The sequence below is a fragment of the Erithacus rubecula genome (genome assembly GCF_903797595.1).
Source record: "Erithacus rubecula genome assembly, chromosome: 3".
In the NCBI taxonomy this organism is placed as follows: Eukaryota; Metazoa; Chordata; class Aves; order Passeriformes; family Muscicapidae; genus Erithacus; species Erithacus rubecula.
Window position 1 is genome coordinate 137,594,101 of NC_136689.1, and position 27,526 is coordinate 137,621,626.

Genomic DNA, 27,526 nt, shown 5'->3' on the forward strand with positions numbered 1-27,526 from the left:
TCAGCGGCAGGGGCTGCAGCGCTCCGGGGGGGACTCCTCGGGGGGCTCTGCGGGGGGATTTGGAGGTGAGTTTAATGGGATTTTGGAGGGGCTGCAGCGGGGGTTCCCCCGCTGCCCTGTGCCCCCCAGCCCCCCGTGCGGGGCGGGGCGACGCTCACCTGGCGGTGCCGGTGCCGGGATCTCCTCCGCCGGGCCGAAGTGCAGCTCGGCCCCATCGGGCAGCCCCGAGCCGCGGGAGCGCGGGCAGCGATCGCCGGAGCGCGTCCTCCGCAGCACCGACTGCGCACACGGGAGAGCAGCTGAGCTCGGGGCTCACACACACGGGAGAGCAGCTGAGCTCGGGGCTCACACACACGGGAGAGCAGCTGAGCTCGGGGCTCACACACAGCTGAGCTCGGGGCTCACACACAGCTGAGCTCGGGGCTCACACACACGGGAGAGCAGATGAGCTCGGGGCTCACACACAGCTGAGCTCGGGGCTCACACACACGGGAGAGCAGCTGAGCTCGGGGGCTGATCACACACAGATGAGTTCATATCAGTCCAGGTGCTCACACACAGGTGAGCTCATGTGTTCACACACAGGTGAGCTCAGGTGTTCACACACAGGTGAGCTCAGGTGCTCACACAGGTGAGATCAGGTGTTCACACACAGGTGAGCTCAGGTATTCACACACAGGTGAGCTCAGGTGCTCACACACAGGCGAGCTCAGATCAGCTCAGGTGCTCACACACATTCCCCATACAAACAGCTCCACACTCACACAGGTGAGCTCAGGTGTTCACGCACAGGTGAGCTCAGTGTTCACACACAGGTGAGCTCAGGTGCTCACACACAGGTGAGCTCAGTGTTCACACACAGGTGAGCTCAGGTGCTCACACAGGTGAGATCAGGTGCTCACACACAGGTGAGCTCATGTGTTCACACACAGGTGAGCTCAGATCAGCTCAGGTGCTCACACACATTCCCCATACAAACAGCTCCACACTCACACAGGTGAGCTCAGGTGTTCATGCACAGGTGAGCTCAGTGTTCACACACAGGTGAGCTCAGGTGCTCACACAGGTGAGATCAGGTGTTCACACACAGGTGAGCTCAGGTGCTCACACACAGGCGAGCTCAGATCAGCTCAGGTGCTCACACACATTCCCCATACAAACAACTCCACACTCACACAGGTGAGCTCAGGTGATCTCAGGTGTTCACACACAGGTGAGCTCAGGTGAGTTCACATGCTCACACACAGGTGAGCTCAGCCGTTCCCGTGCCCGGTGGGTTCTGGGGGGTCAGGAATCCAGGTGGCGGTCTCACCTTCCTGGCCAGGGGGCTGCTGGGGGCGGAGGCGCTGCTGTAGAGGCTGAGGCTGGAGCTGGAGCGGCTCGGGGACTGCACCTTGGAGGACGCGGCCGACGCGCTCCCGGCGCACCTGGCGGCGGCTCCCAGCGCGTCCGAGGACAGGTACTTCTCGTTGATCTTCAGGTTGGTCCTGCCCTTCACTGGGGACAAAGGGGGCGAGCCATGGGGTCCCGCAGCTCCCGCTGACCCCCAGGCACCGGGACCCCCCCGGGACCCCAGACCCACCTCGGCAGGGGTCGTTCTTCACCAGGAACTCGTCCAGCGCGATCCAGCCGCCGCCCACCCGCACCATGAGCGTGCTGCGCAGGATCCGCACCATGCGCAGCTGCTGCGACTCCCCGAACTGCAGAGGGGGACACGGGGTGGGCTGGGGGCTTTGGGGACACTGGGCTGGTCTGGGGGCTTTGGGGGGAGTGGGGGCAGCTGGGGGCTTTGGGGCAGGCTGGGGGCTTTGGGGACACTGGGGTGGGCTGGGAGCTTTGGGGGGAGTGGGGGGAGCTGGGGGCTTTGGGGACATTGGGGGGGGGCGGGGAGCTTTGGGGCAGGCTGGGGGCTTTTGAGACATTGAGAGGATCTGGGGGCTTTGGGGACATTGGGGGAGCTGGAGGCTTTGGGGACATTGGGGCAAGAGGGGACACTGGGGTGGGCTGGGGGCTTTGGGGACATTGGGGCTTTAGGGACATTGGGGCGGGCTGGGGACTTTGGCAGGGATGGGCACAGCCGGGTTTGGGTTCCCAGGTCAGGCTCAGCCGGGTTTGGGATCTCAGGCACAGCCGGGTTTGGGGTTCCCAGGCACAGCCGGGTTTGGGGTTCCCAGGCACAGCCGGGTTTGGGATCTCAGGCACACCCCTTGGGGAATGGGCGTGTGCCCCCTCCCCACCCCAGGATCCCCGCCCAGGTGTCGCAGCTCGGCACTTACCCGGTATCTGTTGGCGCTGATCTGCTCCACCTGGAAGCGCTTGACACAGTTGCACTGCGCCACTTGCCTGTTCACCTGCGGGGAGGGGGACACGCTGGGCTCAGCCCCAGGCGGGACCCCCACCCTTGCAGCCGCCCCCTCCCCGCCCCGCACCTCGTCCTGGATCCGCTCGGCGTCGGCGGAGCGGCGCAGCGGGTCGCGGTTGGGGTGCAGGGCGCTGACGAACTCGTAGTAGTCGATGAAGCCGTCGCCGTTCATGTCGAAGATGGTGGCCACGGCGTTCATCTCCAGCACGTTGGTGGGGAACTCTGCGGGGGCACGGCGACCCTCAGCCCCCCTCCCCTCATTGCCAGCCTCCCCCAGCCCCTCCCCGCACCCACTGGAGGCCAGGACGCTCTCGATGAACTCGCGCTGAGTGATGCGCCCGTCCTGGTCCCGGTCGATGCCGCGGAAAACGTCCAGGACGCGCGACTTCATCTGGCTGATCCACTGCATGTAGCGCTTCCTCCAGACCCCAAAGTCAAAGTGCGCGAACTCCTCCAGCTGCGAGGGGAGGGGGATCCAGGGGGCTTAGCCCCACAGCAGGACCCCCTCACGCCCCCCAGGCTCAGCCCCACAGCAGGACCCCCTAACGCCCCCCACAGCTCAGCCCCAGAGAGGGACCCTCTCATGCCCCCCACACTGTGCCCATGCCCAGGCTCAGCCCCACAGCGGGACCTCCTAACGCCCCCCAGGCTCAGCCCCACAGCAGGACCCCCTCACACCCCCCACGCTGTGCCCAGGTTTAGGCTCAGCCTGGCCGCTCCCAGCCCTGCAAGAGGAGGGGGGGTGTCTGCCCAGGACCCCCGAATGTGAGGTGTACGGGCACCCCTGGGCTCCAGCAGCCTTTGGGGGGTGTCAAGGGGAATTCATGGGGTGGGATGGGACCCCCAGCTGCAGGGGGGGGGGGTCTGGGATTGCTGCATCCCCCTGGACGGGAGGGGTCCCTAGGAAGGGGATGAGAGGAGCTGCTCAGGACCCCCGGGGTTGGGGGGTCCCGGGGAAGGGGATGAGAGGGTGTCTGTGGGGCACAGAAGGAGCTGTGGGGCACACGGGGGGGTCTGTGGGTCACATGAGGGAGTCTGTGGGGGAACAGGGGGTCTCTGTGGGGCACTCCCAGGGCTGGAAGGGGTCCCTGGGAAGGGGATGAGGGACACTGCTCAGGACCCCTGGGACAGTGTGGGGGTCCCTGGGGGGGGACAAGAGTACTCCCCAGGGCAGTGGGGGGGGTCCCTGGGCAGCTCAGGACCCCCGGGGCTGTGTGGGATCCCTGGGAAGGGGATGAGAGGAGCTTGCTCAGGACCCCCGGGGCTGTGTGAGGGTCCCTGGGGAGGGGGGTGAGAGTCACTCCCCAGGGCAGTGGGGGGGGTCCCTGGGCAGCTCAGGACCCTCGGGACAATGTTGGGGTCCCTGGGAAGGGGATCAGAGGAGCAGCTCAGGACCCCCGGGGCCGTGTGGGTCCCTGGGGAGGGGATGAGAGGAGCCCCCCCGGCCGTTGTTGGGGTCCCTGGGCAGGGGATCAGAGCCGCCCCCCAGGTCGCTGGGGGTCCCGCGGTGCCCCCACCTCCCGCAGCCGCTGCAGCGCCGTCTCCAGGCGGTACTGCCGCTCCAGGGCGAGCAGCCAGAGCTGCTGCCAGCGCTGCAGCAGCTGCGCCATCAGCGGCGTCTGCGGCTCCAGCGCCCCGAGCGGCGCCTCCGCCGCGCCCGCCGCCTTCCCCGCGCTGCGCCGGCCTGCGGGGAGCGAGGAGAGGGCCGTGAGGGGCTCCCGGGGGTCCCGGCGCCTTGGGGGGTGATGGTGGGGGTCCCTTACGAGTGGCCAGCCGGCGAGTGGCCGGGGGGCCCAGCTCCACGGGCAGCTTCCTCTTGCAGCTCTTGGTGACCTTCTCCACGTCAGGCTGCTTGCGGTTCAGCTCCTCCATAAACACCTGGGGGGAGCGATGGGGCTGAGCCCCCCTGCGTGCCCCATAGCGCCCTCTGTGCCCCATAGACACCCCCATGTGCCCCACAGCCCCCCTCTGTGCCCCATAGACCCCTGTGTGCGCCCCCCCAGCCTGCCCTGTGTGCCTCGTAGCCCCCTGTGTGCCCCACAGCACCCTCTGTGCCCCATAGACACCTCCATGTGCCTCATTGACCCCCCATGTGCCCCACAGCCCCCCGTGTTCCCCACAGCCTCCTGTGTGTCCCACAGCCCCGTGTGCGCCCCATAGCCCCCTGTGTGCCCCTTAGCCCTGGAGTCCCCATGGAAAGCCATGTTTGGGGTCCCAGGCACAGCCGAATTTGGGGTCCCAGGCTCAGGTGGTTTTAGGATTCCCAGTATAGCCGTTTTTGGGGTTCCCCAGCACAGCCGAGTTTGGGGTCCCATGCACAGCCGAGTTTGGGGTTCCCAGGCACAGCCGGGTTTGGGGTCCCATGCACAGCCAGGTTTGGGGTTCCAGGTCAGGCTCAGCCGGTTTTGGGGTCCCAGGCTCAGCCAGGTTTGGGATTCCCATGCACAGCCGGGTTTGGGGTTCCCAGGCACAGCCGAGTTTGGGGTCCCCATGCACAGCCAGGTTTGGGGTTCCAGGTCAGACTCAGCCGGTTTTGGGGTCCCCCAGCACAGCCGGTTTGGGGGTGCCTCACCCCGTGCTGCGCGCTCAGCTCCTCCAGCTGCTCGGCCTCCTCGGGCAGCGGCTCCTGGTCGCGCAGCCCCAGCGCCTCCTCGGCCGCCGCCATCCACTCCAGCAGCCGCGCCGCCTCCTCCCGCTCTGCCGCCAGCGCCGCCGCCTGCGCGCCGAGCCGATCGCGCTGCTGCTGCGCCCAGCTCAGCACCTGGGGCAGGTGGGGTACGGGGGGATCAGGGACAGCACCCCACTGTGCACCCCAAACCCTCCCATGGCCCAGCTCAGCACCTGGGGCAGGTGGGGTACGGGGGGATCAGGGACAGCACCCCACTGTGCACCCCAAACCCTCCCATGGGCCACTGTGCACTCCAAACCCTCCCATGGGTCACTGTGCACCCCAAACCCTGCTGCTGCGCCCAGCTCAGCACCTGGGGCACGGGGGATCAGGGTCGGGTCAGCACCCCACTGTGCACCCCAAACCCTCTCATGGCCCAGCTCAGCACCTGGGGTACAGAGGGGATCAGGGACAGCACCCCAAACCCTGCTGCTGCGCCCAGCTCAGCACCTGGGGCAGGTGGGGTACAGGGGGATCAGGGACAGCACCCCACTGTGCACCCCAAACCCTCCCAGTGCCCAGCTCAGCACCTGGGGTACAGGTGTGGGGCTGTGCTTTCCCCATATGTGGGGCAGTGGCACAGGTATGGGATTTTAGGACAGGTGTGGGGCCGCATTGCCCCAGGTGTGGGGTTTTAGGACAGGTGTGGAGCTGTGTTTCTCCAGGTGTGTGGCAGCAGGACAGGTGTGGGGCAGCAGCACAGGTGTGGGGTTTACTCCCCCAGGTGTGGGGTTCACTCCCCCAGGTGTGGGGTTTTAGGGCAGGTGTGGTGTTCACTCCCCCAGGTGTGGGGAAGTGGGACAGGTGAGTTGTTCACTCCCCCAGATGTGGGGTTTTAGGGCAGGTGTGGTGTTCACTCCCCCAGGTGTGGGGTTTCAGGACAGGTGTGGTGTTCACTCCCCCAGGTGTGGGGTTTTAGGACAGGTGTGGTGTTCACTCCCCCAGGTGTGGGGTTTTAGGACAGGTGTGGTGTTCACTCCCCCAGGTGTGGGGTTTTAGGACAGGTGTGGTGTTCACTCCCCCAGGTGTGGGGTTTCAGGACAGGTGTGGTGTTCACTCCCCCAGGTGTCCCCCCCGCCCTGCTCCTGGCCCCTCTGTCACCTCCTGGAAGCGGCTCTTGGCCACGGTGACCCAGGACTTGACGGTGATGACGGAGTCGGGGTGGCAGCTGCTCAGGATCTCCTCCCCCAGCGAGGTGATGCACTCCAGCTCCAGCTGCTGGCACTGCAGCGACTGCAGCAGCTCCTGGGGACACGGGGACATGGGGACATGGGGGACATGGGGGGCACAGAGAGTATGGGGGGCACGGGGGACATGGGGGGACACGGGGGATCGTCAGGGCAAGGACAAGGCTGGAGCCAGCCTGAGGCTACTGGGGACACTGGGGGCTACTGGAGGCTACTGGGAGTTACTGGGGGCCACCGGGGGCTCCTGTTGGTTACTGGGTGTTACTGGGGTTTACTGGGGGTAACTGGGGGACACTGGGTGTTACTTGTTGTTACTGGTTGTTACTGGGGGACACTGGGGTGTTACTGGGGGACTCTGGGGTGTTACTGGGAGTTACTGGGGACACTGGGTGTTCCTGGGAGTTACTGGGGACACTGGGTGTTACTGGGTGTTACTGGGGGACACTGGGGTGTTACTGGGAGTTACTGGGGACACTGGGGGACACTGGGGGTGGCAGGCACCTGCAGGCGGGCCTGGCTCTCGTGCACGGCCGCCTCCCCCTCGGGGAACGCCCCCCCCAGCCGCAGGGTCTTCTCGGAGTCGCTGAGCCGGCCCAGGAAGGAGTGAACCAGCGAGTGGAACTCCTCGGCCTGTCGCGACAGGGAGGGATCGGCGACAGGACCCCGGCCCAGAGACCCCCCAAAACCTGAGAGACCCCAAAAAACCTGAGAGACTCCCCCCCGGGGACCTGAGAGACCCCCCCCCAGACACTGAGAGACCCCCAGACAATGAGAGACGCCCCCAGACACTGAGAGACCCCCCCAGGCACTGAGAGACCCCCAGACCCTGAGAGACCCCCAGACACTGAGAGACCCTCCCAGACACTGAGAGACCCCCCCAGACACTGAGAGACACCCCCCAGACACTGAGAGACCCCCCCAGACACTGAGAGAGCCCCCAGACACTGAGAGACCCCCCCAGACACTGAGAGACACCCCCAGACACTGAGAGACCCCCCCCAGACACTGAGAGACCCCCCAGACACTGAGAGACTCCCCCAGACACTGAGAGACCCCCCCAGACACTGAGAGACCCCCCCAGACACAGAGAGAGCCCCCAGACACTGAGAGACCCCCAGAGACTGAGAGACCCCCCCAGACACTGAGAGACCCCCCAGAACCTGAGAGACCCCCAGACACTGAGAGACACCCCCAGAGACTGAGAGACCCCCAGAGACTGAGAGACCCCCAGACACTGAGAGACCCCCCAGACAATGAGAGACCCCCAGAGACTGAGAGACCCCCCCAGACACTGAGAGACCCCCCAGAGACTGAGAGACCCCAGAGACTGAGAGACCCCCCCAGACACTGAGAGACCCCCCAGAGACTGAGAGACCCCCAGAGACTGAGAGACCCCCCAGACACTGAGAGACCCCCCCAGACACTGAGAGGCCCCCAGAGACTGAGAGAGCCCCCAGAGACTGAGAGAGCCCCAGAGACTGAGAGACCCCCCCAGACACTGAGAGACCCCCCAGAGACTGAGAGAGCCCCAGAGACTGAGAGAGCCCCAGAGACTGAGAGACCCCCCCCAGACACTGAGAGACCCCCCCCCCAGACACTGAGAGACCCCCAGACAATGAGAGACCCCCTGGCACCGTGTGACAGTGACAGGCACGGTGACACCGTGTGACATGGCACCTCCCAGCCCCACGCAGCCACACACCGAGCCGGGGATCCCACAGAGCACCCCCAAATTATCACTCACCACACCCAAATCACCACCCACAGAGCACCCCAAAGGCACAGCCCTCACCCCACCCAGGTAGAACAGAAGATTCCACCCAAAGCACGGCCACACACCGAGCCTGGCACCCCACAGAGCACCCCCAAAATCATGGGCATGGGCACCTCAAAAAGCATCCCCAAATCACTGCCATGAGCATCTCACACCCCCAAAATCACCACCCAGCACCCCACAGAGCACCCTAAAATCACCACCCCAAATCACCCCAAATCCCTGCCATGGGCACCCCACAGAGCACCCCCAAATCACCACCCCACAGCCCCAAACCATCACCCCTGCACCCCACAGAGCACCCCCAAAATCACCACCCAGCACCCCACAGCCCCCAAATCACTGCCATGGGCACCCCACAGAGCACCCCCAAACCATCACCTCAGCACCCCACAGAGCACCCCAAAATCCCCACCCAGCACCCCACAGCCTTCCCACGTGGGTGAAGCAGAAGCAGAACCCCAAACCCGGAGGGGTTCCCCTGCTGCCCCCCAACCTGCGGGGTTCCCCTGTGACCCCCCTCACCCCAGGGATGTTCCCCTGTGACCCCCCTCACCCCAGGGATGTTCCCCTGTACCCCCTCATCTGGAGATCCCCCTATTCCCCCCCACCCCAGGTGTGTTTCCCCGCCCCCCCAGGTGTGCCCCCTATCCCAGGTGTGTTCCCCGCCCTCCAGGTGCGCCCCCCTATCCCAGGTGTGTGGCCCCCACCCCAGGTGTGTTCCCCGTCCCCCCAGGTGTGCCCTCTATCCCAAGTGTGTTCCCCGTGCCCCGCCCTCCCCAGGTGCCCCCCCAGGTGTGCCCCCTATCCCAGGTGTGTGCCCCCGATCCCAGGTGTGTTCCCCGCCCCCCCAGGTGTGCCCCCCCTATCCCAGGTGTGTGCCCCCGATCCCAGGTGTGTTCCCCGCCCCCCCAGGTGTGTGCCCCCGATCCCAGGTGTTTTTCCCCGCCCCCCCAGGCGTCCCCCGCCCCTCACCTGCCGCAGCGCCGCCTCCAGCCGCGCCTGCTTGCCCAGGGACATTTTGCAGACCAGCTCCCAGCGGGCGCTGAGCTCCTCCACCTGCCCGCGCAGCCACTGCGAGTCCACGCTGCTGCTGCCGCGGGTCAGCTCCCGCAGCGAGCGCCGCAGCGCGCGGATGCAGCTGGCGCGCTTGCCCAGCTCCTTCTGGAACACCTGCGGGCGTGGGGAGAGGGCTCACGGGGGTCCCAGGGCTGTACTGGGATCCCCTGTACCCCAAAATCTCATAGCAATGGGAACAGGATTCCTCTGAAACCCAAATCCTCCTTCTGGAACACCTGCGGGCGTGGGGAGGGGCTCACGGGGGTCCCGGGACTGTACTGGGATCCCCTGTACTCCAAAATCTCATAGCAATGGGAACAGGATTCCTCTGAAACCCAAATCCTCCTTCTGGAACACCTGCGGGCGTGGGAGGAGCTTAGAGGCACCCCAAACACTCACAGCAATGGGAACAGAGAAACCCTGAACCCCAAATCCTCCTTCTGGAACACCTGCGGGCATGGGAGGGTGGGAGGGGGCTCAGCGGGACCCCTGGGACTGTACTGGGATCCCCTGAACCCCAAACACTCATAGCAGTGAGCACAGGGCACACTTGAACCCCAAATCCTCCTTCTGGAACATCTGCGGGCGTGGGAGGGGCTTAGAGGGACCCCAAACACTCACAGCAATGGGAACAGAGAAACCCTGAACCCCAAATCCTCCTTCTGGAACACCTGCGGGCATGGGGAGGGGGCTCACGGGGGTCCCAGTGCTGTACGGGGCACACCTGAACCCCCAAACACTCATAGCAATGGGAATAGGATTCCTCTGAAACCCCAAACAATCACAGCAGTGAATACAGGGCACACCTGAACCCCAAATCCTCCTTCTGGAACACCTGCGGGTGTGGGGAGGGGCTCATGGGGTACGGGACTGTACTGGGATCCCCTGAACCCCCAAACACTCATAGCGATGGGAACAGGGCTCCCCTGAACCCCAAATTGTCACTACAGTGAGCACAGGACATCCCTGAACCCCCAAATCCTCCTCCTGGAACACCTGGGGGCAGGAGGGTGGGGAGGGGGCTCAGCAGGACCCTAAATCCTCACAGCAGTGAGTGCAGGGTTCCTGTGCACCCAAATCCACTAGCCAATGCCCCATCCCAGTAGCCAGTTCCCCATTTCAGTGGCCAATGCCCCATTCCACTGGCCAATACCCCATCCCAGTGGCCAATACCCTAATCCAGTGGCCAATGCCCCATTTCAGTGGCCAATGCCCTGTCCAGTGGCCAATTCCCCATCCCAGTGGCCAATGCCCCATTCCACTAGCCAATTCCCTATTTCAGTGGCCAATTCCCTATTTCAGTAGCCAATACCCCATCCCAGTGGCCAATTCCCCATTCCACTGGCCAATACCCCATCCCAGTGGCCAATTCCCCATCCCAGTGGCCAATTCCCTATTCCAGTGGCCAATGCCCTGTCCAGTGGCCAATTCCCTATTTCAGTAGCCAATTCCCCATTTCAGTGGCCAATTCCCTATTTCAGTGGCCAATTCCCTATTTCATTTTCCAATGCCCCATCCCAGTGGCCGATTCCCCATCCCAGTGGCCAATTCCCTATCCCAGTAGTCAATACCCCATTTCATTTGCCAATACTCCATCCCAGTAGCCAGTTTCCCTTTCTGGTCCCATCCCATATGGCCCCACACACCTGGTGCTCCCTGGTGGCCACCAGTGGCCAGCCCCCCCCTCCCCTCCCCTGCCCCTGGCCACCGACCTTGTGCTTGTCCATGAGGTCGCCCACCAGGTCGCGGGTCGCCGCCCACGGGCGTCCTCGCAGAGCTGCGGCTCGGCGCGTACAGCCAGTCCATCAGCGCCTGCAGCGCGCCGTGAACTTGCCCGAGAACAGCAGGCTCTCCTCCAGCTTGTGCTGCCTGTGGGGCACGGGGGGCGCGGGGATGGGGGCACGGGGGGCGCAGGGATGGGGGCATGGGGATGGGGGCGCTGGGGGTACTGAGGGGCTGGGGGCACTGGAATGGGGCACGGGGGGCGCCCGATGGAGCTGCCCCACAGGGCTGGCAGGGCCACTGCGGGCAGGGACAGGGCCTGGCAGTTCTGTTATGAATAGTGCCATCCCATCCCATCCCATCCCATCCCATCCCATCCCATCCCATGGATCTCAATCCCATTCCCATTTCCCCAATCTCATTCCCACCTTTCCTCCACCAGGCTGCACAGCCTGTCCCATCCCATGGATCCCACTCTCGACCCTATTCCCATTCCCATTCCCATTATCCCATTCCCACTATCCTATTCTCATTATCCCATTAACCTCTTGGCTGCCTGGCTGCACAGCCTGTCCCATTCTCATGGATCCCATTTCTGGTCCCATACCCATTAACCTTTCCGCTGCCAGGCTGCACAGCCCGTCCCATCCCATATATCCCATTCCCATTATCCCATTAACCTTTCTTCTGCCAGGCTGCACAGCCCATCCCATGGATCCCATATATCCCATTCCTGATCCCAGTTACCCGATCCCATTAACCTCTCGGCTGCCAATCCACACAGCCCATCCCAGCGCTCCTTCAGTTCCCCCAGCAGCTCCTCCAGGGGCTGCAGGTCCCAATCCCATCCCATGGATCCCATAGATCCCATTCCATGGATCCCATCCCATCCCATATATCCCAATCCCATCCCATGGATCCCATAGATCCCATTCCCGATCCCAATCCCATCCCATGGATCCCATAGATCCCATGGATCCCATTATCCCATTAACCTCTCGGCCGCCAGGCTGCACAGCCCGTCCCAGCGCTCCTTCAGCTCCCCCAGCAGCTCCTCCAGGGGCTGCAGGTCCCAATCCCATGCCATGGATCCCAATCCCATGCCATGGATCCCAATCCCATCCCATGGATCCCAATCCCATCCCATGGATCCCATGGATCCCATTATCCCATTAACCTCTCGGCCGCCAGGCTGCACAGCCCGTCCCAGCGCTCCTTCAGCTCCCCCAGCAGCTCCTCCAGGGGCTGCAGGTCCTGGGGCAGCCGCGCCCCCTCCCGCAGCGCCCGCCCGCTGCGCAGCGTGGCCTCGTACACCGGCCGCTTCCCCCGCAGAACCTTCTGGAACGCCTGCGGGGCCCCCCCGCACCCCTCGCGTGGGTGGGGGGGTCCCCAAAGCGGGGTGGGGGGAGAGGAGACTCCAACAGGAGATACCAGCAACCAGCGCCGCCCCCCAGGTGTTCCCCCAGGAATTGCCCGACCCGCCCTGGAGCTGGGGGTCCCCCCCACAACCCCAATTCTGCGCCGGGACCCCCCGTGCCGAGGAGCCCAGCCCCACCTTGTGCTCAGCCAGCTGGCACTTGATGGCCTCCTGGCTGGTGGCCGCGTCCTGCGGCACCTCCAGGCTCTGCTCCACCTCGTCCATCCAGTCCAGGAGGAGCCGCCGGGACTCGCTGAACTGCGGCCAGAGAGAGGGGGATGAGGGCTGGGGGGTCTGGGGGGAATTTGGGGATGAGGGCTGGGGGGTCTGGGGGGGATTGGGGGATGTGGGGATGAGGGGCTGGGGGTGTGGGGTGTGTGGGGATGAGGGGGCAAAGTGGATTCAGGCGACCCCAACACAGCCCCCTCCCCAGTTTAGGGGCACAGCCCCCTCCCCATCCCTATGCCCAGCCCCTCCCCTGTGCCCAGCCCCTCCCCTGTGCCCAGCCCCCTCCCCTGTGCCCAGCCCCCTCCCCATCCCTGTGCCCAGCCCCCTCCCGATACCTGTTTGCTCCGTTTCCGCGCCTCCTCCAGCGCCGCCCCCCGCTCGCCCGCCCGCTGCAGCAGCTTGCCCAGGCGCTCCCGGGCCGCCAGCACCAGGTTCTGGATCACCGCCCCGTCCTGCTTGCGGCTGAAATCCTTGAGACGCGCGGCCACCGCCTCCAGGCTGGCCAGCTGCTCGCCCTGGGCATTGGCTTCCTTCAGCAGGGCCTGCGGGACGGGAGGGTCAGGGACGGGGGGCTTGGGCGGGTGGGGAGCCCGAGGGAACAGCCCGGGACAGGAACGGGACAGGAACGGGACAGGGAGCGCCAGGAACCCGTGCCTGGCCAGGGGCCCAGGGCACACTCCCCCCACTGCTGTGGGGACACAAATCCCATTTTCAGCAAACCCTGGGGGGATTCCCTGCAGGTGCCACCCCTCGGGCAGACCGCAGCCCCACAACCCCGAGGGCACTGTGCCCGTGCAGACCCCAGCCCCACAAACAGATCCTGAGGCACCCCTCAGGCAGACCCCAGCCCCAAAATCCCGAGGGCACTGTGCCTGTGCAGACCCCAGCCCTAACACCCCGAGGGCACGGTACCCGTGCAGACCCCAGCCCCAACACCCCGAGGGCACCGTGCCCATGCAGACCCCAGCCCCAACACCCCGAGGGCACTGTGCCCGTGCAGACCCCAGCCCTAACACCCCGAGGGCACCGTGCCCGTGCAGACCCCAGCCTCACAGACCCGCCCCGTGCCCCCCTTGCCTTGTGCTGCTGGATCTGGGCCGTGACGGTGTCCAGCACGAAGCTGGGGGGCTCGGGGGACACCAGCAGCTCCTCGGCGTGGCTGAGCCAGCGCAGCAGCTCCTGAGCCGAGCCGTGGAACTCGGTGCTGACCGTCAGCCCCTCGGCCAGGCGCTCCTGTGGCACAGCCAGGCGCTGCTGACCCCGGGCTGTCCCTGACCCCCCTCACCCCCCTGGGGTGTCCCTGACCCCGGGGTGTCCCAGCCCCCCCTCAGCCCCCCGGGGGTGTCCCAGCCCCCCGCGGTATCTCAGCCCCTTGGGGTGTCCCTGGCCCCCAGCGTGTCCCAGCCCCCCCTCAGCCCCTGGGGTGTCCCTGCTCCCCCTGAGCCCCCTCACCTTCCTCTCCTGCGCCTCGGCCTGCACGCTGTCCCACTTGTGCTGCAGCAGGCGCAGGCTGTGCTCGGTGCTGCAGGGTCGGCTGGCGGGGCTCGAGTCCAGCAGGCTCCGCAGCCGCTCCCGCAGCGCCCGGTACGGCCCCGAGCGGGACTCCAGCTCCCGGCACAGCTCCTGCAGGAGGGACAGAGGGATGGAGGGATGGAGGGACAGAGGGACCGGCCCGGAGTGGGACTCCAGCTCCCGGCACAGCTCCTGCAGGAGGGACAGACGGACAGAGGGATGGAGGGACAGAGGGACCGGCCCCGAGCGGGACTCCAGCTCCCGGCACAGCTCCTGGGCAGAGGGACAGACGGACAGAGGGATGGAGGGACACGGGGACCGGCCCGGAGCGAGACTCCAGCTCCCGGCACAGCTCCTGGGCAGAGGGACAGATGGACAGAGGGATGGAGGGACAGAGGGACCGGCCCCGAGCGGGACTCCAGCTCCTGGGCAGAGGGACAGAGGGACAGATGGACAGGGGGACACGGGAACAGGGGGACAGCAGGACAGACAGACGGAGAGAGTGACAAGGACAGAGGAGAAGCAGGACAGAGGGACAGTTGGACAGTGCCCGCCAGCACTGGCATCAGTCACAGAGAGGGATGGGGAACAGGATAGGGACGAGAATGGGGACAGGGATGGGGCTGGCAGGGTGACAGGGACAGGGATGGGGACGGGGATGTGGAGGGGTCAGGTAGAGTAGACAGGGGACAGGGATGGGGACAAGGCAGGCAGCCACAGCAAACAGGGAGAGGGGACAAAAACAGGGGTGTGGATGGGGACAGGGACAGGTTCAGGACAAGGACAAGCACATCTCCTGCTCTGTCTCACAGAGCTGGCACAGCTGAGGGAGGGGTGCCAAGGGAGAGGAGGCAGCAGGGCAGGATCCTAGCCCAGCAGGGAGGTGAAGGGGGATCTGGGGCACACACCCCAGGAGATGAACAGACCCGGGGTCCTGCAGCAGGTTTGGATCTCACCAGGTGAGCGTTGAGCTTCTCTTTGGTGGCATCCGGGGGGCCCCAGGCGGGTTTGGAGCAGAAGAGCTGCAGCTCCACCTGCTCCAGCCACTGCAGCAGCTCGGTGATCTCCAGGGTGATGTCCTGCACCTGGGGGCGAGGCGGGGTCAGAGCCGGCCCTGGTCCCACAGCCCTGCCCTGGGGGGTGGCCCCTGGAGGGGGAGTCCCTTTAATGGGGAGTCCCTTTAATGGGGTGTTCTTTTTACGGGGTGTCCCTTTAATGGGGTGTCCATTCAATGGGGTGTCCCTTCAATGGGGTGTTTCTGTAATGGGATTTCCCTTCAATGGGGTGTCTCCTGAATGGGATGTCCCATGAATGGGGTGTCCCTTCAGTGGGATGTTCTTTTAATGGGCTGTCCCTTTAATGTGCTGTCCCTTTAATAGGATGTCCCTTAAATGGGGTGTCCTTTTTATGGGGTGTCACTTTAATGGGGTGTCCCTTGAATTCAGGTGTCCTTGGATAGGATGTCCCTTGGATGGGGTGTTCCTCTAATGGGGTGTCCTTTCAATGAGGTGTCCCTTTAATGGGATGTCCCTTGAATGAGGCATGATTTGCTGATCCCAGACATCCTGGAAGGATGTTCCTTAGTGGAGCACATCCCAAATCAGAATGAGCTCTGCTGCAGTGCCCAGTTTGGATCATTCCTCTCTCTGGGATGTTTGCAGTGCCCAGTTTGGATCATTCCCTCTCTCTGTGTCTGTTTGCAGTGCCCAGTTTGGATCATTCCCTCTCTCTGGGATGTTTGCAGTGCCCAGTTTGGGTCATTCCCTCTCTCTGTGTCTGTTTGCAGTGCCCAGTTGGATCATTCCCTCTCTCTGTGTCTGTTTGCAGTGCCCAGTTTGGGTCATTCCCTCTCTCTGTGTCTGTTTGCAGTGCCCAGTTGGATCATTCCCTCTCTCTGTGTCTGTTTGCAGTGCCCAGTTTGGGTCATTCCCTCTCTCTGTGTCTGTTTGCAGTGCCCAGTTTGGGTCATTCCCTCTCTCTGGGATGTTTGCAGTGCCCAGTTTGGGTCATTCCCTCTCTCTGGGATGTTTGCAGTCCCCAGTTTGGATCATCCCCTCTCTCTGTGTCTGTTTGCAGTGCCCAGTTTGGATCATCCCCTCTCTCTATGTCTGTTTGCAGTGCCCAGTTTGGGTCATCCCCTCCCTCTGGGATTTTTGGCAGCCCCCATTCCCATTCCCTGCCCCCCAGCCCCTCTCCCCGTACCTGGCTGAGGTTGTTCTCCAGCTCCAGCTGTCTGCTCTCGGTCAGGCTCAGCACCAGCTCCCAGTGCTGCCCCAGCTGCTCCAGGCTGTTCCTCAGCCCCTCCTCGCCCTCGCCCAGGCTGCCGAGCAGCAGCCCCTGCCCCGCCTCGGTCACCGACTGCACCGTGCGGGCGTGGGACAGCACATCCGTGCGGAGCACCTGGGGGGAGCGGGGTCAGGGGGGACACAAACACCCCACAGAGACCCACAGAGACCCACAGAGCCCCAGAGAACCCCACGGAGCCCCACAGAGCCCCACACCCTGCACCGTGCGGGCATGGAACAGCACATCCATGCGGAGCACCTGGGGGGAGCGGGGTCAGGGGGGACACAAACACCCCACAGAGACCCAGAGATCCCCAGAGAACCCCACAGAGACCCAGAGATCCCCAGAGAACCCCACAGAGCCCCAGAGAGACCCACAGAGCCCCACACCCTGCACTGTGTGGGTGTGGATAGCACATCCGTGCGGAGCACCTGTGGGGGGATGGGGTCAGGGGGGACATACACACCCCAGAGAAACCCACAGAGACCCACAGAGACCCACACGCCACACCCCACAGATCCCCTCACCCCGCCATTCTGGTTGTGCCCACCCATGCCCTTCTCACCCCGGCTGTGCCCATCCCTCAGTGCCATTCCCCCGTGCCCCCTTTGCCCCTCACCCGGTGTTTTGCCAGCTCAATCTCGCAGCCCTGCAGGTCCCCCCGTGCCCCCCATTCCCCCTCACCCTGTGTTTTGCCAGCTCGATCTCGCAGCCCTGCAGGTCCCCCCGCAGCGCCGCCGGCTCCCGCAGCCGCTCCCGGGTGCGGCTCAGCCACTGCAGCAGCTCCTGCAGCTGCGCCTGGAACTGGCCCAGCCCGAGCAGAGCTGCCTCCAGCTGGTGCTGGGGGGATGGGGCAGGGGGTGAGGGGGGCACCTGTGCCATGCCAGTGTCCATACAGTCACCAGTGCCCACCTGTGGCCAGCCAGTGCCATCCCAGTACCCATTAGTGCCAACAGAGTGCTCCCAGAGAGGCCAGTGTCCTCCCAATGCCCACCAGTGCCACCTCAGTGCCCACCCAGTGCCCTCCAGTGCTCATAGAGTGGCCAGTGTCCACCTGTACCATCCCAGTGCCATCCCAGTGTCATCCCAGTACCCACCTGTTCCATCCCAGTGCCATCCCAGTGCCCACCAGTGCCCACCCAGTGCTCACCTGCCGGCTGACCATCTCCTCCTCCAGGTGCTCCCAGCGCTGCCGGAAGTCGCTCAGGGTGCCCGGGGGGTTCCCAGGGGTCTCCGGGGGGTTCCCGGGGGTCTCCGGGGGGTGCCCGGGGCCCCCCAGGTGCCGCAGGCTCTCCACCTCCACCTTGCACTGGTACAGCTCCCGCTTGAACTCCTAGGGGTGCCAGGTGGGGCATGGGGACACTGGCACCATGCAGGGGATGGGGTCTGTCTGCACCCCCTGGCACCCCAGTGCCATCCCAGTGCCCTCCCAGTGCCATCCTACTGCTCAGAGAGTGACCAGTGCCCACCTGTGCCCACCTGTGCCATCCCAGTGCCCCCCCAGTGCCATCCTACTGCTCAGAGAGTGACCAGTGCCCACCTGTGCCATCCCAGTGCCAACCTGTGCCCACCTGTGCCACCCCAGTGCCACCCCAGTGCCATCCCAGTGCCATCCCAGTGCCCACCTGTGCCATCTCAGTGCCATCCCAGTGCCCCCCCAGTGCCATCCTACTGCTCAAAGAGTGACCAGTGCCCACCTGTGCTCACCTGTGCCATCCCAGTGCCATCCCAGTGCCCACCTGTGCCATCCCAGTACTATTCCAGTGCCACCTGTGCCACCCCAGTGCCATCCCAGTGCCCACCTGTGCCATCCCAGTACTATTCCAGTGCCACCTGTGCCACTTCAGTGCCCACCCAGTGCCATCCCAGTGCCACCCCAGTGCCCACCCAGTGCCATCCCAGTGCTCATAGAGTCACCAGTGCCCACCCCAGTGCCTTCCTTGACCTTCCCAGCGCCCTCCCAGTGCCCACCTGTGCCATCCCAGTGCCCGCCCAGTGCCACCCTCGTTGCCACCCATCCCTGTAGCCCGGAGCCCTGCCACCCCCTGTCCCCCCTGTCCCCGGGCACAGGTGGCACCTTGAGCTCTGCCAGCTGCTGCTGCAGCCCGTCCAGGTCCCCCCCGAGCAGGAACTCCTCGGCCATGCGCAGCTCGGCCGCCTCCAGCCACTCCAGCAGCCGCTGGGGACAGAGGGGACAGGGTTGGGGACACTGAGCGGGCACGGGGGGTGGCACAGTGCCCACCCGAGCCCCCCGGGGTGCTCCCCCGACCACCTGCACCCCCCAGGGTGCCCACCTGAGCCCCCCGCCCACCTGCATGGTGTCCTGGTAGCTGAGCGCCGCCTGCAGCTGCTCCTCCAGGCGCGCGTTGCGCTCCGACCACACCCGGCTCAGGCCGTGCCAGGAGGAATAGAGCTGCGGGCAGGGGACAGGTGGCACCGGGGGACAGGGGACAGGTGGCACCGGGGACAGGGTGGCACCGGGGGACAGGGCGGGCAGGGCACGGTCAGTGGTGGCACGGGGGTCAGGGTGGCACAGTGGACAGGGCAGGGGAGGTCGGGGAGGGCAGAGCATAGGGGTCAGTGGTGCCTTGGCAGGGACAGAGCACATGGGGACAGGACAGGGGGACAGGGTGGCATAGTGGGGGTCCGGGTGGGTAGTGGTCAGCAGTGCCCTGGGGCTGCAGGGTGTGGAGGGCACTGGGGCCAGGGGGGTGGCACAGGGGTGGCACTGCAGGGACATCCTGGGGGTCACACACACCCTGGCAGTATCCGGGCACAGGGGTGGCACTGGGGACACCCTGGGCACTGGGGACATGCCACCCCCAGAGGTGGCACCGGGTGCCCCCAGTGCCCTGCCCGGTGCCACTCACATCGTCCAGGCTCTTGGTGACATCGGGCTTGTCGGGGTCCCCACACGAGGCCATCAGCTCCACACCCAGCGTGCCCAGCGTGTCCAGCTCGCCCTGCAGGGCATCAATGTCCTCCCGCAGCGCCTGGCACGGCACGGAGGGCAGGGCAGGGGTCAGGGGGCAGGGCAGGGTAGGGGGCAGGGCAGGGGGCAGGGGGGTGTCCGGGCACTGCCCACTGCAGGGCATTGTCCATGGCACTGCCCACAATGGGGCACTGCCCACTCCAGCGACTGTCCAGGGCACTGCCCACTCCAGTGACTGTCCACCCCAGGGTCTATCCGGGGCACTGCCCACTGCAGGGGCTGCCCAGGACATTTCCCACCCCAGGAAATGCCCACACCATGGTACTGCCCACACCAGGGACTGCTCACACCATGGCACTGCCCACATCAGGGGTTCCCCATGCCACACCCCCTCCCAGCTGTACCTGCACGGTTCCCAGCCCCCTCCCAGCCATACCTGCACAGTGCCCACCTGTACCTGCACGGTGCCCGTCCCCTCCCAGCTATACCTGCACAGTGCTCAGCCATACCTGCACAGTGCGCACCTGTACCTGCACGGTGCCCGTCCCCTCCCAGCTGTACCTGCATGGTGCCCAGCCGTACCTGCATGGTGCCCAGCCGCGCCCGGATGGCCTCGGGCTCTCCGCCCGCCTCCTCCAGCCCCAGCACCATCTGCTGCGTGTCCCCGAGCGCCAGCGCCAGCTCGGCCAGCCCGTGCCAGAAGCGCTCGGCCAGCGCCAGCAGCTCCCGCAGCCAGCGCTCCCTCTCCTGGCAGCGGCCGCGCAGGGAGCGCCACTGCGCCAGCAGCTGCTCCGTGCGCTCCTGGATCCCTGCGGGCACGGCGGGAGCGCTCAGGGCACGGAGGGGGCACCGGGGGCCGGGCACACGGATCGGCGCTGTGCCCACCTCTGGCCGCGCCGTCGTGGCTGCCCGGCTGCACGGTGGCCAGCAGCTCCTCGCCCTGCGCGCGGACCCCCTCCAGGGCCACCCCGAGCTTCTCCAGCTCGCCCAGGGCCAGGCTGTTGTCGCGGAGCTGCTCCCGCAGGTGCGCGGCGTCCCCGCGGAGCGGGGGCTGCGACTGCAGGCGGCTCTGCAGCCGCTCCAGGCACTCCTGCAGCAGCTCCGTGCGCTCCGAGAGCTGCGGGGAGCACGGGGGTGCCAGGGCAGGGCCAGACCCACACCCGGCAGTACCAGCCCCATACCCGCCTGCGCCAGGCTCATACCTGCACTGCCAGCCCCGCACCCGGCACTGCCAGCCCCACACCCTCTGTGCCAGCCCCACACCCTCTGTGCCAGCGCCGTGCCCACAGTGCCAGCCCACTGCCCCCTGTGCCAGCCCCGTGCCCACAGTGCCAGCCCCCTACTCCCCTGTGCCAGCCCCCTGCCCCCTGTGCCAGCCCATACGCCCTGTGCCAGCCCCATATCCGCTGTGCCAGTCCCGTACCCCCCGTGCCAGCCCCGTGCCAGCAGTGCCAGTCCCGTACCCCCTGCTCCATCCCCGTGCCCCCTGGTGCCCGCCCATACGCCCTGTGCCAGCCTACTGCCCCCTGTGTCAGCCCCGTGCCCCCTGTGCCAGCCCCATACCCCCTGTGCCAGCCCCGTGCCCCCTGTTCCAGCCCCGTGCCCACAGTGCCAGCCCACTGCCCCCTGTGCCACCCCCGTGCCCCCTGTGCTAGCCCCGTGCCAGCCCCGTGCCCCCGGTGCCAGCCCGTACCTGGCTGTACCGCGGCAGCGCATCCTCCAGCAGCGCCGCCGCCTGGCGCACCCGCTCGCGGATGAGGCCGTACTGCTCCTCCAGCTGCTGCCAGCGCCGCTGGAACGGGGCTCCCTGCTCGGGGCTCAGCTCCAGCAGCCGCCCCGACACGCGCTGCAGCTTCCCCACCAGCGGCCGGTGCTCGGCGATGGCCTCCCGCAGGCTCTGGGGCGAGCGGGAGCCGGGGGGACATTGGGGTGGAGTGCGCCCCAGGGGGTGCATTGGGGTGGGGTGCGTCCCAGGGGGTGCACTGGGGTGGATTGGGGTGGGGTGCATTGGGGTGGAGTGCGCCCCAGGGGTGCATTGGGGTGGGATGGAGCCCCAGGGGGTGCATTGGGGTGGGGTGAGCCCCAGGGCGTGCACTGGGGTGGGATGTGTCCCACGGGGTGCATTGGGGTGGGATGCGCCCCACGGGGTGCACTGGGGTGGGGTGAGCCCCACGGGGTGCTTTGGAGTGGGATTTGTGCTGCTGCTCCCACAGGACTCCCGCCCCTCGGGTGCCCCATCCCGGTGCCCCAGTGGCGATGCCACCCCCATCCCGTCCCCTCCCCACCCCAGGGGTGACCGAGCGCGCCCCTCCTGCCCTGCCCCTCCCGCACCTGCAGCAGCGTCTGCTGCTCCTTGAAGGCCTCGTAGCTGATGGAATTGGGGGACAGCTGCACCCCCAGCGCCTGCGTCTCCTCCAGCCAGGGCAGCAGCTCCTCCAGCGCCTCGGAGAACTGCGCCAGCAGCGACTGGGCGTGCTCCAGCTGCACGGCACAGGCGCCGCTGCGCACCGACAGCTGCTCCGTGCGCTCCCGCAGCGCCTGCACCGAGGGCTGTGGGGACAGGCAGTCACAGAGTGAACGGGGACAGGCGACACGGCCACCCCCGGGTGCTGGCAGTGTCCCCCCGCTCACCTGGAGGCGCAGCCGCTGGGGCTCGGGGCAGCAGCGCAGCAGCGGCTCCGAGAAGCGCAGCAGGCGCTCGGCCAAACCCCGGCAGTGCAGGATCTCGGCGGAGAGCAGCTGCGGGGGATCGCGGGTGGGTGCGGGGTCCTGGGGAGACCCTCGGGACCCCCGGGCAGTGCTGCAGGACTCACCTTCTGCTCGGAGAGCTGCGAGCGCAGCGCCTCGGCGTCCAGCTGAACGCGGCCGATCTCGTCCAGCCGCTCGCCCAGCGCGGCCACGAGGGCGAGCTGAGAGTCCAGCACCTGCTCGAACTGCGGCAGAGGGGCAGGAGTGAGACGGGGGGCTGGGGGTGCACCGGGAGGGGTGGGAATGCACCGGGAGGGGTGTGAATGCGTCAGGTGGGAATGCACCGGGAGCTGGGAATGTACCGGGAGGGGTGTGAATGCACCGGGTGTGAATGCACCGGGAGGGAAGGTGTGAATGCAGCGGGAGGGGTGGGAACGCGCCGGGACAGCTGCCTGGGGGCATCCAGCACATCCCAAAACCCAGCAAGTCCCACCCAGACCAAACTGTCCCTGACCCAGAGGTGCTGGGAGTGGGGAGGGGCTCGGTGTTCCTCACGGGGCTCAGTGTCCCACCTTGTCCCTGTCGCTGGCTGTCACCGAGGGCTCCTGGCCATCCTGCTGGCTCTGCAGCTCGCCCAGCTCCTTCTCCATGCGGCTCAGCCACAGTGCCAGGTCCTCGGGGGCCGTGCCCAGGCGGGACGAGGCCTCCAGGGTCTGGCCCAGGCGCTGGGCGGTGTCGGCGCTGCTCTGGCCCACGATCAGGTAGCGCATCCTCAGCGACTCCATCTTCTCCTGTGTCAGCTGCGCCTCCTCCCCTGCGGCAGTGACACCGGCAACGGTGACAATGACATCAGAGTGGCACTGGCATCAGTGACACCGGCAACGGTGACAATGACATCAGAGTGGCACTGGCATCAGTGATACCAGCAGAGTGACACTGACATCAGAGTGGCACCGGCATCAGTGACACCGGCATCGGTGACAATGACATCAGAGTGGCACTGGCATCAGTGACACCAGCAGAGTGACACTGACATCAGAGTGGCACCGGCATCAGTGACACCAGCATCGGTGACATTGACATCAGAGTGACACCAGCATCGGCGACATTGACATCAGAGTGGCAGTGGCATCAGTGACACCAGCATCGGTGACAATGACATCAGAGTGGCAGTGGCATCAGTGACACAGGCATCGGTGACAATGACATCAGAGTGGCACTGGCATCAGAGACACCGGCATCGGTGACATTGACATCAGAGTGACACCAGCATCGGTGACAATGACATCAGAGTGGCAGTGGCATCAGTGATATTGACATCAGAGAGGCACCAGCATCAGTGACACTGACACCAGCATGACACTGACACCAGTGCGACACTGACATCCCAGTGACACTGACATCCCAGTGACATCAGTGCCACCGTGTTGGCATCCCCTGACACAGAACTTGCCACACCGACCGCTTCCAGCCACCATCACTCTGTCCTGACCCTTCCCCTCTGCTCTGCCCCTCCTGCTGCTCCCAGACCCACCTCTGGCCAGCAAGGGCCAGCTCTGGCCAGCAGGACCCAGCTCTGGCCACTGAGACCCGGTTCAGGCTACTGAGACCCGGCTCTGGCCAGTAGGACCCAGTTCTGGCCAGCAACACCTGGCTCTGGCCAGCAAGACCCAGCTCCCCATCACTGAGCCTGTCCCACCATGGCCTGCCCCAGCCCCTCATCCCTTGTGGTGCTGTCTGCCCCTCACACCACCCCGCAGCTCCCAGTGGGGAGCAGCACACCCCAAAAAACCCCCAGGGATCCCCTTGCTGGCCAGACCCCGTGGCCACCACTCCCAGCCGTTGTCACTCGCCTGTCACCATCTCCAGGACCCGCTGCCCGCTCTCCAGGGCGCCGTCCAGCTCCACCAGCCGCCCGCGGATCTCCTCACAGAGGGCCTGCAGCAGTGACCAGCAGTAACCAGGGGCGACCAGCAGTGACACAGGTGCCCGTGGCCACCCCGTGCCCACACCCTGCCCAGCCTGTGCCCACCTGGGTCTGCTGGTGGGCGTCCTGCAGGCGGCCCACGCAGCCGTCAGCGCGCCACAGCTGGGCCAGCTGCCGCTCCGTGGCACCCAGCCACTCCTGGAAGGCGTCCACAGCCTCCTGGAAGCGCTGGGCTGCGGGCAGGATGCGCTCCAGGCAGCCGTACCTGCGCCAGGTGGGGCGTGAGCCGGGCAGGGACAGAGGTGCCAGCCAGGAAACTCCCTGCCCCTGCCCCCCAAAGTGTCACAGTGTCCCCACAGAAGGGCTGGACCCCGCACAGCCCCAGACCCGCCGCTCCCGTGCAGCCCCAGGGATGCTCTGGGGACAGTGTCCCCATCGGGGTGGGGCACAGGGACATCAGGGTGACACTGGGGGACAGCAGGGTGACACTGGGGGACAGCAGTGGGCACAGCCTGTGCTCCACAGAACAGCTGGACCTTGTACAGCCCGGACCTGTGCAACCCCAGGGATGCTCTGGGGACAGTCCTTCCGTCAGGGTGGGGCACAGGGACATCAGGGTGGCACTGGGGACATCAGGGTGGCACTGGGGGTCACCAGTGGGCACAGCCTGTGCTCCACAGAAGGGTTGAACCCCCGACAGCCCCGGACCTGCTGCTCCTGTGCAGTCCTAGGGACAGTCCCACTGGGGCACAGGGACATCGGGGTGACACTGGGGACATCAGCGGGCACAGCCCGCGCCAGCAGGACGGGGACAGCCCCTGACCCACCTGGCCTCAGCCTCCTGCATCAGCTTGCCCCACCTCTCGCCGAGGCTGAGGAGGCCGGCGCCGCCCTCGGGCGCGGAGCCCTGCGGGGTCTGTCTGTCCTGCGCCGTCTGTCTGTCCTGCAGCACGAGCTCCACGCGCGGCCGCCGTTCCTCCAGCAGGCGCTTCAGGAGCTGCAGGGCCGGGGACACCGCGCTGTGCCGGGGACCCCCGCGCCCCCCCGGGACCCCGGCCCGCTAATCCCCGGCCAGGACGCGCGTGGGCGTTCCGGGCCCCGCTGACCTTCTGCTCCTCCAGCTGCGCCTTCACCACCTTGGCCTCGGCCGACGGCGGCTTCTGGTTGCCCACCAGCTCCTCCATGTCGGCCACCCAGGCCAGCAGCCGCTCCAGGGTCTCCTGGTCCCGCTCTGCCGCCTCCTCCGGGGCAGGGACAGCCCGTGGGGACACCTGTGGGGAGAGGTGGCTGAGCCATGGCCATGGCAGCAGCCTCCACACCTTGCCCTCTTCTCGAGGTGACACCGGTGACAGTGGGACCCTTTCCAGCCCCTGACCTCCTCCCCAGGGCTCCCCAAAGCGGGGTCTGCACGCCCTGGGCCGTTTGGGTCCCTCCAGACCCAGCAGCCAGAGCCGAGGGGAGGGGGCTGGTTCCCGGGAACCCGGCTGGGTGCCCAGCACGGGGGTGCCACCGGCTCCAGGACACCGGCCCAGCCCACATCAGGCCACAGACGGTGACTGCACACGAGCCCCGACCGAGAGACACGAAGGTCAAGACTCGCTGTGCAGAAAAACCACTCAGCCCCGTGGCACAGAGCCCGGCACGGCGTCCTGCCAGCGATGGGCTCTGTCCGTCGGTCACCTCAGTGCCGTCCGTGTGTCCGGCCAGCTCCCCCACGCGCTCCGTCAGCACGGTGACCGTCCGGGTGACCACGGGCTCGCCGCCCTTGTCGCCCGCCGGGTACTCGGTCACCTCCACGATCTCGGTCACGATGGTCTCGGTCACCTCGGTCACCTCCGTCACCTCCCGCGTGGTGACGGGCTTCCAGGACCAGGCGCTGCGGGCGACGCTGCCTCGGGGCGGGGTCCAGGCTGCGCCCCCCACCTGCGCCCTGGCGGGAGCTCCGGCCGCGCCCCCGTTCTGCACGGCCACCTCGGAGCGGCTGCGCCTCAGCACCGGGCTGCCCGCGCCGCCGGGCCCCGGGCTCCAGCCATTCTCCAGCGGCACCGCCGCCTTCTCCAGCAGCTGCAGAGCCGCCTCCGCGCCGCTCTCGGCCGCCGGCTGCCCCGCGTCCAGCCCCGGCTCCCGCAGGAGCTGCTCCGGCCGCCGGCTCTTCTCGCCCAGGCAGCTGGGCCGGCTCACCGAGTTCCCCATGGCCTCAAATCCCGGCCTGAAATGAGCGGTGATGCGCGTTATCGGGGCCACAGTGCCGGTCCGTGCTCGGGTGCACATCCTCACCCCGCTGTGCTCTGCGGTTCGGGGTCCTGGGACCCCCAGGTGCATCCCCTCACTCCGCTGTGCTCCGGGGTTGGGGTCCTGGCCCCCCGGCAAATGGTACCGGACACGGAGAGGGGACAGTGGCTGTCACCGCGGGCTGGCAGAGGGAGGGGACCCCGAGGGACCCCCCGGCAGTGCCCAGGCTCTGTCCCACGCGTCTCGCCAGGGGAGGGGCAGATGCTCCCGGCCGGCATCGGTTGTGCCGTTGGATTAACGGGAGAGGAACATCTGCCCGCGGGGACAGGCAGGGGACAGGCAGGTGGCCTCCCCCAGCCTGCAGCGCTGGCGCGGCCATAAATCCCCGGCGTGACCCGGCAGGACCCTCCCCCGGCAGCCCCCACCCCTCCAGGCACAGCCGCAGCCGCGGCGCTGCGACCCCCGGGCTCAGAGCCGGCCCTGGGCACGTGTGTGAGCAGGAACACACAGAAAATAACACACAGACACACCACAAACACACGTGTGTGAGCAGGAACACACAGAAAATATCACACAGACACACCACAAACACACGTGTGTGCACACAAACACACACTGACACCACAAACACACGTGTGTGAGCAGGAACACACAGAAAATAACACACAGACACACACAAACACACACAAACACACAAACAGCACAAACTCAAACACACGTACAGACACACACAGAAACACCACAAACACATAGAAACACACACAGAGACACGTGTGTACACAGAAACACACAGAAATACACATGTGTACACAGAAACACACAGAAACACCACAAACACATAGAAACACGTGTGTACACACAAACACACAGAAATACACGTGAGTACACAGAAACACACAGAAACACACAGACACACGTGTGTACACAAAAACACACAGAAACACACACAGACACACGTGTGCAAACACACACACAAACGCACGTGCACACACACTCACTCCCACACGTGTGTACGCCCAAAAACACGTGTGCAAATACAGACACACACCAACATGTGTGCAAACACACACAAAACCACAAACACACGTGTGCAAACACACACAAAAACACAAACACACGTGCACACACGCTCGCTCCCACCCGCGCCCCCTCCCCACACGCAGACCCCACTCTCGCAGCCCTGCTGGGGGGATGGGGAGGGGGCTCAGGGACCGGGCCCTGCCTCAGCCCCGACACCGCACACACCTGTGGCAGCCCCGCGCCCACCGCGCCCCGAGCCCCGCACGCACACGGGGCGCGGCCCCCGCACACCCATCCCCAGCAGGCTCGGGGTCCCGCACGGGTGGGTGGGCCGGGGTGACCTGGGGAGACCCCGACCCGCTCCACCCGCCCCGGGAGGGGCTGAGGGACACGGACCCCGCCCCGGCTCCGCGCACCCCGCGACCCCCGGCCCCGCACTCACCCCTCGGCGGCTTCGGGCGTCCATGGGGCCGGGCCGGGGCCCCGGGGGGAGCGGGGGAGCGGGGGAGCGG

At 66.2% G+C, this 27,526-nt stretch overlaps 2 protein-coding genes across 2 annotated transcripts; both read right to left on the minus strand.

Moving 5' to 3' along the window:
- On the minus strand, positions 1 to 10,856 carry LOC306799045 (microtubule-actin cross-linking factor 1, isoforms 6/7-like; the record flags this gene model as incomplete). Its single annotated transcript, XM_079299560.1, has 15 exons — positions 1 to 47; positions 159 to 279; positions 1,313 to 1,497; positions 1,583 to 1,700; positions 2,277 to 2,351; positions 2,430 to 2,584; positions 2,657 to 2,819; positions 3,880 to 4,046; positions 4,126 to 4,240; positions 4,935 to 5,123; positions 6,132 to 6,275; positions 6,719 to 6,847; positions 8,967 to 9,164; positions 9,450 to 9,499; positions 10,763 to 10,856. 15 exons carry the CDS (start codon positions 10,854 to 10,856, stop codon positions 1 to 3), a joined length of 1,950 nt encoding a protein of 649 aa, XP_079155686.1.
- Positions 9,031 to 27,526, minus strand: LOC306799046 (microtubule-actin cross-linking factor 1, isoforms 6/7-like). Its single transcript, XM_079299561.1, has 27 exons — positions 27,457 to 27,526; positions 25,443 to 25,971; positions 24,869 to 25,033; positions 24,590 to 24,759; positions 23,868 to 24,027; positions 23,689 to 23,773; positions 22,408 to 22,649; positions 21,961 to 22,080; positions 21,779 to 21,886; positions 21,479 to 21,697; positions 20,841 to 21,044; positions 20,033 to 20,264; positions 19,730 to 19,956; positions 19,086 to 19,208; positions 18,527 to 18,628; positions 18,293 to 18,394; positions 17,366 to 17,548; positions 16,900 to 17,055; positions 16,132 to 16,329; positions 14,886 to 15,014; positions 13,870 to 14,040; positions 13,495 to 13,650; positions 12,753 to 12,959; positions 12,328 to 12,447; positions 11,950 to 12,119; positions 10,763 to 10,919; positions 9,031 to 9,164 (listed from the first exon to the last, which is right to left on the minus strand). The coding sequence occupies exons 2-26, from the start codon at positions 25,953 to 25,955 to the stop codon at positions 10,856 to 10,858; spliced, it is 4,326 nt and encodes a 1,441-aa protein (XP_079155687.1). The 5' UTR covers positions 25,956 to 25,971; positions 27,457 to 27,526; the 3' UTR covers positions 9,031 to 9,164; positions 10,763 to 10,855.